The sequence below is a fragment of the Pleurodeles waltl genome, chromosome 7, assembly GCF_031143425.1.
Source record: "Pleurodeles waltl isolate 20211129_DDA chromosome 7, aPleWal1.hap1.20221129, whole genome shotgun sequence".
NCBI classification, from domain to species: Eukaryota; Metazoa; Chordata; class Amphibia; order Caudata; family Salamandridae; genus Pleurodeles; species Pleurodeles waltl.
Genome location: NC_090446.1, coordinates 1449371338 through 1449384620, shown reverse-complemented (window position 1 = coordinate 1449384620; position 13283 = coordinate 1449371338). Strand labels below are relative to the sequence as shown.

General features: G+C 43.7%; 1 protein-coding gene across 1 annotated transcript in view; it reads right to left on the bottom strand.

Annotated features, from left to right (window-relative positions):
• Positions 1 to 13283, bottom strand: part of LOC138246473 (IgGFc-binding protein-like) — a 292884-nt gene that overhangs the window by 142391 nt on the left and 137210 nt on the right. The window contains exon 3 of the mRNA XM_069201110.1: positions 3507 to 4721. Coding sequence (XP_069057211.1) covers positions 3507 to 4721 — 1215 coding nt within the window. The remainder of the gene's footprint in view (positions 1 to 3506; positions 4722 to 13283) is intronic.

Here is a 13283-nt window from a genome sequence, read left to right as displayed (position 1 = left end):
CACACACATGAATGCAATCATGCATGCATACACTTTGTAGCAAATCTGCCTTTTCGGTGTCATCGCCTTTTACTTTTTAATTTACCCTATATTTTTACTGGCTTTAGACCTCTGTGCTCCTAATCCCTCCTAACCGGTGTTAAAGTATCTATGCTTCCCCTTTAAACATGGTCAAATTGACATGCTCGGTATATTTAACTTTCCTATAAGTCCCTAGTATATGATACAAAGTGTACACGGGTCTGGTAGTTGATTGCCACTTGTGGACTGCATCACTTATCATGCCATCCACTACAGTGACAAAGCAAACATAGTTCCAGACCTCCCCTGTGTATCCTGGCTGTAGCAGTGTAAAAACCGCTATTCGCTATCAAGCTAAATCCTTTTGACAAGTAAGAAACATCATTTTAAATGTTCTTAAGTCAGCCCTCTGCAGGCTTTATAGCCCTCAAGGCAGCGTGCATGGTAATTAAAAGTAGCATATGTATAAATTTAGGGCCAGATGCAGGAAACACTTTGCGAGTCGCAAACGGCAAAATCTGCCGTTTGCGACTCGCAAATGCGTGTTTCCAATGCAGAAATGCATTTTGCGAGTCGGGACCGACTCGCAAAATGCATTTCAGAATCGCAAATAGGAAGGGGTGTTCCCTTCCTATTTGCGATTCGTAGTGGTATGCAATACCATTTGCGCCCGCATATGCGGTCGCAAATGGTGTCGCAGTTACCATCCACTTGAAGTGGATGGTAACCCACTCGCAAATTGGAAAGGGTCCCCATGGGACCCCTTCCCCTTTGTGAATGGACCCAAAACTATTTTTTCAGGGCAGGTAGTGGTCCAAGGGACCACTACCTGCCCTGAAAAAATACCGAAACTAAAGGTTTCCTTTTTTTTTCAAGTGCAGCTCGTTTTCCTTTAAGGAAAACGGGCTACACTTAAAAAAACAAAACTGCTTTATTTAAAAGCAGTCACGAACATGGAGGTCTGCTGACTACAGCAGGCCTCCATGTTTGCGAGTGCCTATAGTCGGTATGGGGCCGCAATTTGAGACCCACCTCATTAATATTAATGAGGTGGGTCTCTGCGACCCCATACCGACTCGCAGACGGTGTCTGAGAAACCGTTCTGCATTGCAAATTGCGACTTGCAATTTGCGAGTCAGAAGGACTCGCAAATTGCAAGTCGCAATTTGCAATTTTCCTACATCTGGCCCTTAATGTTAGCATGACCTTGCAGTGACTAGTACAGAAAAGCACATGTTTACTGTGCCAGACTTAGCTGTCCTATGTACAAACCAAGGGTACATAGTAAAACCGTAATACTGAATCTTAGAAATGGGACTAGCTAGAAAAATAATTAAATAACTATATTAAATAGTCACTGAAAATCCTACGCAATTGGTGGTCGTTTTTAAAAAATAAGTATGAAGGAAAACTAACTTTTAGAAAGTCACATTTCTCCCTGCCTGAAGTTCCTGAAGGCTTATTTGCATTTGCTCTCCTGCTCCCCCCCTAGTCAGTGATTAGCATCTGAAAAGGTGTGAAATGCCTCCCAGAAGCAAAAAATAAGCTGACCTGAATGGGCAGAGATTACTTCTCTGAACCTCACAGAATATGCAGGGTTTTGTGGACATCCTCTTGACACTGCAGTGTCAAATCCTGCGAGGATGCAAAGACAATTCTTGTGTATCCACTGTCTGGTTATCAGACACACCTGTTTTTGGCCTACCTGACTTCTGTCTCTGGATTTTACATATAACACTTGAAGTACACTTGAAAGGAAGGGAACAGAATGCTAAGACAGTTCAGGTGTATCCCCTGTCTGGTTGCTGAAGCATCCTTCTTTTGTCCTACAAGACTTCTGCCTCTGGAATTATTATTGGTACAGTGGCTATTAAAAACTGGGTTTGGTTTTAGGTGTGGGAGGACACTAGGATTGGGATAATCCTCCTGTATCCTGGACAGCGAAGTGGCATCTAGGGGTCATAAGTATGACCTCCTGTTCGAGCTACAGGATTGCAGCAGGCTACATGAGGCATTTCCTACAACTGTCCAGCTGATTGCTGGCAGCTGGACCTGGACTGGATCCTGCTGTTGATCTATGCCTGATACTCTGTAAGTCTTTAGGAGCCTCCCTGAGATCCTGGAGGTTTTTAGAAGTGTACTCCTGTGGTAGATTAAGACTTGAAGGGCTAAGTCAGAAGATATGATCTTTAACAAGGAGAAACCTTTTTGGTATAAATGACCTGTGCTCTATTGCAGGCAACCTCAAATTGCACTTAGGTTCTGATCTACAAGCGACTTTTTATTATCATTGGAGTTTTATGCTTTTTGGCCCTATTTTTACTTAAAACTTTCAAAATGTATTTCTCTGGTTCCCCTCTTTGGATTTTTTGTCATTTTGGTATAATTTTGTTTGTTGGGATTTTTAGGGTTTTGCATTTTGGCCTCTTTACTGTTTTGGTACTGCATAAATGCTATATACATTGCCCTAAGTTAAGCTTATCTGCTCTGCATCACCTGTGCCCATGAAAAATAGGCAGCACTATAGAGGAATCAGACACAACTAGAGTACTTCAATGTGGGCTATATTTACTCAACTAAACATACAAATCAAAAATTAAATGTACCACCTAATCTGTCAGTTAAGATGAGCTATGCCACCTTAAAACACATGACACAAACCACTACAGTCCACCAGATTGTGTGTTTCCCTAAATGGCTGCTGTCTCTACATTGTATTGCTTAAGCGGCAACTACCATTGTTTGTAGAATCAGTCACCTTTAATGTCTCTGGGAAGTTTAGCGTTTGAGAGCTATAGAAGAACATTTAGATTGTTGCTTACAATCTTTCTGAGATCTTAAAGTCTTCTAATGGACTTAATTTTTATTTCAAGCGCAAACAATTTCCCATTTGAAGTAAAGCAGAAATGTTGAGGTTACTCTTTCCTGTGGGATTGTGATAAGATTGTATTAGCCTATACATACTTACGACTGAAATGTTATGGTATCAGTGTGTTTATAGTGTGCTAACTATTCATGAGTGTATCCAGGTACTCTGTAGCAGGTGTGTGAGGCCAACCCTAGGGGCTTACTCGAAAAACCAGGTCTTTAACTTTTGTGAAAGTCAAGAAGAGAGGGGGTGACTCTGATGTGTTGTGGGAGGTAATTCTAGGCTATTCTTTACTCAGACCCACTTACAAAAGCAACAAATGACTACCTGGTTCTCAGTTCTACTGAATTTTAAGTCATTGGCCAGTTGGAGAAATTGCACAAATTCCCTATATTTTAGTCTGCGGTAAACCACTTCCATTTACCATATTCTTAAAGCTCTGCTCTTCTTTACCTACCAATACCCACTTTGTCACTCTGACTGCATTTTAGGAGCATTTCTTTGAAATTTAGTTAAATAGAACACAATACACAAGCACGTGCACTTGACAGAGTTAAAGCAATACCACTACCTCAATCCCCACACCCACAAAAAAATAAGAAATGACCATACTCACACACGGCTGACTCCCCATAAAAATCAATTTTAGACATTGCAAAGAACAGAAGCCCAAAGGGAGTGTTGGGGTGTTCCACAAGATGAGGTGGGAACCCTGCGTCTTTGCTGAACATGCGCTCACTCCAAGAGTACTCAGTACCAGGGATCTCCTTCCATAGAAGGCCACTCAGTGCTGCCTTATCATAGGTGATGGCCGTGGCTGAGGTCTTGGCGACGATCAGGGCATAGGTCTCATCCTGGTCCAAACCATGTATGTTGTAAGTCGTGCAATAGGAGTAAATGCCCGGGACATTGATGAGTAGGGGATCATATGGGATGGAATCTTTTTTGAACCCAGCAGACAAATACATTACTTGGATCCCAGCAGAAGCGTTAATGTATAGAGGGGCGTCTGCTATGTTGAGTTCAAGGACATCTCCGTCGGTCAAGAGCTTGCTCTTTTTAGTTGAGCCTTTCTGATAAGCAACACGGGTGCTTTGGGATGCAACGATATACACAATGTCGTAGTTCACCTGAAAAGACATTGGTGGCACGACAAATGTTGTTTCCCAGCTGGAGACAGGCAGGAGCTGCTCGTAGACATGGTTGCAGTTGGTGTGCTTCTTAGCACAGGTGTTGCCACTCAGCACCGCTACTGGTCTCTGTGACACAATCTGGGTGCCAGACAAATCGCTCTTGCTCTGAATCTCAAAGGCGTGGTAGGCCTCAAGATAAATGTCTGCTTTTTTCCCTGCAGGGTATGTTTTGCTTTTGAAAGTGATTGCACTTGTTGGGTAGATGCTGACCATGGTCGACTCTTTATAAGCTACAACGGCAAACTCGCTCAAGGCTTCGGAAGGGCCATCCGGTGGGGTCAGGATGTAGTACTCTGTCCCGAGTTCTTGTAGGGGGTACACAATGGAACTGTCTGTGCTAAGATCCTTGTTGTTTACAGAGAGAACAGAGATATCCCTATTAGCTGTGATGATGGTTGTCTGGGCGAAGTAGTCACCCGCAACCATCTCCTTGCCTACGTCAACCTCAACCATTGTTGTCTCACGTGCTTTAAGGTTGATTTGCTTCCGGACGCTACGAGTGTTTACAGCTATGTTGACCTGCGTGGAATCTTCACTGCCGGTGAGGAACAGTTTGAAGCTCATGCGCCCCCCTAGATTGTGATTCTGCATGAAGACAGTGATAAACTCCTGCCCTAATGGGTCTGCTGCACGGGGACCTGCAATGAAGACAAGAGAAATGTTGTTAATGAAAAATAGACAAATTGTCTTTTGTTTTCTACCAATGCATGAAAACGGCTTTATGGATATAAAGTAACTTTAATGCAATATACGTATAGAAGGATTGACTTGTTATCATCTAGTCATTCTCATTGCACAACTGCTACGTTTTTCAAATACAAATGCATTTTGTGCATTACATGGTTGTGAGTACAAGACACAATTTAAGATTGGAAACAATATTATACATATATGTTCTTTAACAACGGGGCCCCATTACTAAAGGAACTTCTTCAACATTGTCTTTACTGCCCATATCCATTCATACTAGTGTACCTGAAAGGATGTAACTAGTTTAACCAAGTGTCTACGTGTAGGGTTTTGGACTACAAGAACTACAAGGCTATCAGATATTCTACTGTCCAAATGCTGGGTTCCCACAGAGCCCGTTTCTGAGTCCTACCATGTTTAATATAAATATATGCGCTCATTAGCTGACATTGTACAAGAATTGGGGCTATCTTTAGTATCCTATGTGGATGATACCCAATGTGTTGTCTCCCTGGCAAACAGTTCTAACTCAGGAAACCATCTTTTAGTGCCCTGCCTATGAAAAGTGGCTGATTGGATGGCAGGCTGTTCTCTGAAATTGAATAGTGAGAAGACTTGAGTTAATGATTTTGGGGAATAATCTTCCCCTCCTCCCGCTCCTAGTCCTTCTATAAAAAGCTTGGGAATGTGTTGGATCAAACCTTAGTGATGGATGCCCAAGCAAAAGAACTTGCAGCAAAATGCTTTGTGTTACTTAGGATGATTCAAAATATATTGAACCTTATCCCAGAAAGTTTAAGATTGGATAACGGGAATTCACTGTTCCTTGGCTCTCGAAAATCTGTTATAAAATATTACAGTCCAGAATACAGCAGCTAGACTACTTCTTAAAATACCTACCCACAAACTAGTGAGAAAGGTTTTAAAGAATCTTCACTGGTTGCCGGTGGAGGCAAGAATTAAGTTCAAAGCATTATCTGTTGCACATAAAGCTATTTACAACATGGGCCCAGTCAAGATCTGAAACCACCTCTCCTCCTATGTCCCGACCTGACCTTTAAGGTCAGCTCATGAACATTTAGTGAGAATTTCGAGAATCAGAAGTGCAGGATGGGGCGGCAGATCCTTTACCCATCTGGGCCCATATTTATACTTTTTTAGCACCGCATTAGCGCCTCTTTTTGATGCAAAAGCGGCGCAAACTTACAAATACAATTGTATTTTGTAAGTTTGCGCTGCTTTTGCGTAACAAAATGATGCAAATGCCGCACTAAAAAAGTATAAATATGGGCCCTAGTTTCTAAACCTTGGAATACAATGTCTCACCAATTAAAGCTTTTAAAGGAGGAAAACAGCTTCAGGAAAAAACTTAAGGCTTGGATTTTCCCCTAGTACTTTTTGCACTATTTGTTTTTTTCCTCTACCGTCAGTGGCAATCGTCTAGTGCTGGGAAGCCTTAGGGCAGCCATGCGCTCTACAAATACTATAACATACCATAACATAACATATTAGAAGGTACAAAGCCAGGCAACAGGTCTATTCTCTTAGGTTTTCGGTGCAAAGAATTGTGGCAGTCCTCTGAGAATCATATTGGGACCAGCTAAAACCCATCTGGAATGTCTAACAGGTTTACCTTTTAAGCCACTCCACTTTCCCCAGTGTAAAGAAATAATCTACCTGTAGATGAATAGGAGAGAATACTTTTTTGTCTGCTGTATGTGTGGTGGAGGGCGATGGCTCCAGCTAGCCACTGCCCCTGCCGCACCCCCATTCTACTCGTCTTTCCTTTGCTTCTCCCAAACTTCATTCTGTTCTCCATGTTTCCCCCTCCATCTACCTCTCAATAAATCTCCTCTCACTATCTCATTCCTCTATCTCATTCTTAACCTCTTCTGCACTTTTACTCATCTGTATCTCGCGCCTCCATTCTCTCACTGACATCCATATCTCTGGCACCTTTCTCTTCCTCTTCCCTTGCTCCTTTTTCTCCTTTTATCTCGTTTCTCATTTATCCATATCTCATTTTTCCATTCAGTCATTGTTTTCCTCTCATCCTCTCCCTTCCTATCTTTCAAACTTTCTTTTTCCTGTATTACCTGCCCCTTCCCCTTACCTTTCCATTTCTCCCTCATCCTCTACTCTCCTCCACCCCAATCCTCTACCGAAGGTTAAACCTAGAACCAGGCCCCAGGAAAGCTCTGAATAAGCCTCTAAAATAACTGCAGCCAGGAAGGGGCTCGGTGCAGGGTAGACAGGCCCCCCTTCCATCTCTGACACCAGTGCAGCCATGCGCTCTAAAAAAATTGCACAATTGATAGCTATGCCTCATCCTGTAAGTGCTTTTCTCAAAGCAGAGCATTGGACCAGTTAGATATTTATCCCTATGGGGCCTATGAGATGTTGAGAATTCCAGAGGGTCTGAACTGGCATGTCCATAAAACGTGTAGAACTTGTGTTATAACTTGGGGCAAAGGTCCTCTCTAACCCAGTTGCCACTTGATTAGTCTTTTGTACTGTTGATCACCGATCTTATCTTAAATGGAAAATTTCTGGGGAATTTCTGACATAGTTTGTGTGCATCATTAGACACATTAGTGTAAACAAATATGGTGAACACAAGTTAGTTCATGCTACATTATTATGTTAGTAATGTTAGCTATCTTTGAAAAACAGATAACAACATGCTTGTCCCAAATTGATGTCTCATTAGGTGTTCTTATCTATGTCATTGTCTGAATGAATAGACACCTTCACAGGTTCTTAGAAAGATAAGGACCAACAGCATTTTCATTAAAGTTAGACATGCTGATGAACAGACAGAAAATGGAGTCTCAGTCCTCCAGATCTGAGGATATTTTTAGGGTAGCAATGCTCCAAGAACTATAGGTCTGAAGGTAAAAAGTGTCAGCGAGGGGGACAAGCAACGTTTACCTCTCCACAATCATTCGTGTCTTGGCCAAAGGTAGTATCAAAGTCCCAGTAAACTGCATGAAAGGCACTTTTACCTTTTTTATGACATATTTCTACTTTCCAATAGGATAACACTGAACACCTTTTTTTCCAGAGCTTTTCTAAAGGAGTGGTCTTTATATCATTGCTAACTGTTGATCTCTTAACCTGATTTTTTTAAACATTTTTGTGGCATTTCCCTTCTTAAAGTATTTTCTTTTGACTAGGTGAATTTGGACCTTCTAATATTGTATTTTATTACTATAGGGTTACTTTGGCTAATTATTGCACGTACATCACATGCATTTATCTGAGGAGGCTCCAAAGGGCAAATCAGGGACGCCTCACAAAACCAGTTTATCTGTGTGGGTAGGTTACTTTTGGCCTCGTGGTAGGTCAAGCCCACACCAAGACTGGCGTCTCTTTTACCCCACAGTTCAATGCTCTAATCTTCTACATTAATTAATCTCACATTTGAACACCAGTTTCTTCATTTCAGCCATTTGCACAGGTTTACTGTATTTATGGAAGTGAAGATGGAAATGACTAAGCATGCATTTCACAAAACATGGTTTTAAACTGATTAAACAATAAAATATATTACGTTTGGATTCAAACAGACTTAGGCTAGATTGGTGGGACAAGATGGTTCATTCAAAATGTAACTGAATTTATATAGCGCTTACTAATCTGAAGTGGCATTGAAGCACTTTACGCCACGTGTCAGGCTACTGCGATCCCTGCATTTTCTGCTAGAGAATGCATGCAGTGAATGATGTGCTTCCACTGAACGACACTACCAAAGATGAGAGCACTGCTTTTTGTTGAAACTAAAATTAGGCCCCCACGTGCACTGTAGATCTTATTTGTTCCCAAATGTTGAGATGTTGACCGGATCTATTGCAGTGTAGGACGGGCCTAAGGGACGGATAGGCCACTGGCATACAGCAGACCCCACCCCCAAACAGACACAGATGGTTGGGTCCCATGGTTTAGCGTGGGAATTGACTCCCAATCAACGCCCCTCTTCTTTTATTTATTACATTACGTCACTCATGAGTGGTACCACAAATGCAGTAAGTGCAGGGATCCTTCTTGCACTCCTCTTGCAAGTGGAATTGCTCCCAGACTCTGGTCCTCAAACACGAGGCACATTATATTCCTTCCGAACAATAACAAATTTGAATAAGTTTTAACAACAGTTCTAACTTCATCACCCAATGACCACACAGCTCTTGAGTTGGGTATGAGTACCAGTGCTTTAAGGGGCATAAATTACAAGAAACTGGCGCATCAGTGCTGATTCACCAGTTTTCTTGCGTCGCCCCTGCCCCGTTTAACGACACCATGGATACGACATATTTACAAAATGGCAACCCTGGCAGTCATTAGGCCAAAAGCATCAACATATTTGCTTTGAAAAGCGTAAAAAATGACGCCACAAATGGTGCAGTGAAATGTAGTACATTTCACTGCGCCATTTTTGTGGCCTCCTAGCTCTGGAACGCCCCCTTGCATACATTATGCCTGGCATAGGGGTGCAAAGTGGCACAATGCAAGTATTGTGCCACTTTGTAAATACAGTGCAGCAAAAAAGCCTTCCTAATGCCACAATAGCGTAAAAAAATGAAGCTAGTGTGATACAGGAAGGTGCTACGGGCTTGCAAATATTCCCCTAAGTGGTTTTGTCTACAGGATGGTAGCAGGTTATCTCTCAATGTGTATTTTCTATGCCAGCCCAACTCTCTTGGATCACCACACTGAGTGAGTCTGGGCTTAGGGCAGATGGCAGCTGTCAGCATCACGAGAATCGATAATCATTCAGCTTTGGGGTTGTGGCCGAGTTATCATCTTCCTCCATTGACCAGTTATCTTTTTCCTCTCTCTCTGTGTTGGGTCTTCCTCTCACAAGCTTGAAAAATGATATGTTCTGCATGATTTCCTCTCCTTCTCTCTGAGCAGTGATCAGTGTGCCCTGCTGCCAGACAACCACCCATGGGACTCTTTCAAATGACAGTCGGAATTTGCTGGGTGGGTACCGGTCTTTGTTTAAGATACAGTCTCCTGGCTAAATATTTGTGACTATGGCCTTTTGGTGCTTGCTCACTTGCTGTTTGGTGGCCATGTGGCTTTGCAGGGTCCTACCATCAACTATTGGGAATGGTGTCCATCTTGAAGGATGGGGAATGTAACGATCCAGTCCATGATGGTGTGCCTTGGGGTCTGCCCTGTGATGGTGTGTGGGTCCGGCAGTACTTCAGTAGAAAGGCATATATGGCCCACTCAGTAGGTTGTTTGTTGATGTGAGCAAGCTGGATCACTTTGTTGAGAGTCAGCATGAATTTCTTTGCTTTGCCATTGGCCTGGGGCCATCTGGGGTCACTTTTGGGCGTTTGATGTTCCACACCTTCAGGTATCCTGCAAACTTGAAACCTTGGAATGGTGGGCTATTGTCAGTGCAGATTTCTTTCAGTAGCCCATGCATTGCCATACTTTTCTCTAGCTCTAGCAATGTTTCACTTGCTGTCTGGGTTGTCACAATTTCTATCTCAGTACAATTGGTGTAGTCACCTATCAAGACCATGGCGTATCATCCATCTAGGAGGCAGCCAAAGTCAAGGCTGACACTTTTCCATGGCTGGTTGGGGCCTTCCTCAGTAATGACCGGTGCCTGGGGGTGCGGAGGCCCTTCCACTTGGCACCATTGACATGACTGAACCATGTTCATTCACCAACAGGAACCACACTTTGCTCCAAAGGTGGTTCTTTATCGTGACAATGCATTGATGTCCAGTGCTAGCTGCATTACCTGCTCAGTGAGACTGCTGGGAATGACCAGGTGTGGTCCTCTCAGTAGACACCCCTCTGAATCACCCATCAGTTCTTGGTGCACGTAGTAAAGGGACTCTAGAATCTCTCTTGCCTCTACTGGTGGTCGAGTGTTGTTTCAGGTCCTCCCACTTCCCGGTCCGGGAGGCAGCTAAGGTTAACTGCAAGCATTCATCATTCCCTGTGGCTTGGGGGATCGTGTCAAGGGACAGCGGTAATCGTTGGGATAGTTCCAGCATGCACCTGACATATTCTTCTGTATTTTCTGCTTTTTTCTTCACCTCTCGCTTAGCTTTTCTTGGGTAATGAGAGAGAGTCTGCTGGGTTGCGCACCCCCTGTTTGCAGACTACTTTTCAGTTATAGTCTTCTAATTGTAGCCTTCATTTCTCTATTTGTGGCAGCAGTTTTGATGAGGTGCCCCAGAACAGAGGTAGCAGTGTTTTGTGATAGTACTTACAGTGAAGGGATGATTGCGTACATAGAGATGGAAATATCTGCACCTCCGATGTATGTCAATGGCCTCTTTTTTCATTTGGGAGTACCTTTGCTCTGCCGGGGTTAGCAAGCGGCTGGCGTAGGTGACTGGACCCCATTCCTTCGGTGAGGACTGTTCTTGGTCCCTCCGGACTGGCATCTACTGCAACAGTAGTGAACCTTGATGGGTGAAAAAAGGCCAGCGTGGTATTTGCAGACAGCGCAACTTTCGTAGCTTGGAATGCCTTGATTCAGGCCTCGCCTCATACTCACTTTGTTGTGACCTTGTTGAGCTCTTGTGATGGTTACGTCCGGTATGAAGCGGCCACAATATTTCACCATGCAAAGGAAACTACTCATCTTTGAATCATTTGATGGTGCTGGGGCTTCTTTGACATCTCGCACCTTATTAGGGACCAGGGCGACGCCGTCTGCTGAGAAGGTGTAGCTAAAGAAGCTGATCTTTTGCCTCAGGAATTCACATTTTCCCTTGTGCAAAGTGGGCCCTGCCTCTTGTACTCATCCCAGAACTTCTCAAAATCATCTGTGGTGTTCTTTGACAGAGGTAGCGTACACCAGGATGTCATCACTGACATTGACCACTCCTAGGAGCCTAGCCAGCATCTCATTTATGCACTTCTGCTGCTCTGGAGATTCTGAAGTTGAATCCGTGGTAGAGTCTGAGATCTATATGCGTAGAGGAGGTTGTGATATACCTTGAGTATGGGTGCAAGGTCAGTTGGTGATAGCCAAATTGGAAATCCACTCAAGGTATTCCTCTGCCTCCTGCCACACTTGCCGGAATATGAACCAATAATAGTCCTGGTTAGCCAGAGGTTCAAAGTGGGCCTTCAGGCCTGTGACTAGAGTGGTGTATGTCTTGTGCATCACCTCATTGAGGTAGGAGTGCTCTTTACCTTTCTGCCTTCACTTTGGTGGCCTCAAAGTTGAACTGTAGGTCCTGCACCCAGTGTGTCTCCATTTGGGTGCCTGCATGGATGGCGCACCTATGATTAAGCGTTTTTTTGCCAGCACCTCAGCCAGTCTGATTCAGCCTTCTAGAGATAGGCCCCAGGTCGCAGTTCTCCTGGGCACTACAACGTAGAGGGGACGGGCTGCACCAGTTCTTGTGGCACCTGTGCAGATCTGGGTTGGTCGATGGGACGGTGCGGCCTCCTTGTTAACTGCTGTAGACACCTTTGTGCTCTAACAGAGGTGACTCATGCATATTGTATTGTCCCAGGGTGTTCCTCCGTGGACCTGGTCTTCTCCCTAGGGTCTGCTGCCCTGTGCAGAGCAGGGCTTTGCATGTTGCAGGCAGATTAAGGGAGCCGAGGCCAATACCGTAGCACTGTTCCCACTGGTCTGACTGGTGGGAACGTTGTAATATGATGTTCCTGCCAGTCAGCTCACTGGGAACTTTGTAAAAGAACCGGCGGGGAGGCAGCCAGTATGACAGCTGGCTCATCCCCTCGACTTGGCGGTTGGAGTTTTCCCACCGCCAATGTTGTAATGAGCCCCTTAATTACTTCACCTTAAGGGAAAGCATATTGGTGCTAAGAGCTATTAGTTATTTGGAAGTGGACAGGTACACTACCCATTTTGACTTGAAAATGCAAAAGATGGTTTCTCCTATTCATTCCAGGGACCCTCCTAAAAATCCAGGCTCCAATCATAGTAAAAGGAAAAAGCAGCATAGTTTAATCCTGTCAGCTGCTGGGAGAAGAGCCATCTAAATATGGAAGTGGCCAAGGAACTGAAGACAGGCCTGCCTGGTAGTAGCTGGGTTAATTCTTTCATAAAGAGCACATCCACACACAAAGGGATTTCCTTCAGTATATGTGCTTTCTGAAAAAAATATTTTTGGCTTTTAGTGATTTTTTTTTTAGGTTGATGATGGTCCGCCAGTTTTCCCAACTAAAACGTTTCACAATAACCATGCTAAAACAAAACAAGCATTCTTGTGTTTCTACGAGCCTGATTAATATCTTGGCGGATGGGATACTCCATCACAAACATGCAGGATATCCCGTCCGCTGTATTATGAGTTCCATTATATCCTATGGAATCTGTAAAATTGTGGGCAGATATCCGTCATGTTTGTGACGGAGTACCCCATCCACTGAGATCCTATTCAGGCCCTAAGTGTCCTTTCTTCTTATCGTGGATATAACACTTGTGATCTTTATTCCTATTGCACAAGTTACTATGTGCCCTGCATTTAGTAGTATGTTTAGTAGCACTACAGTAGTAGAAC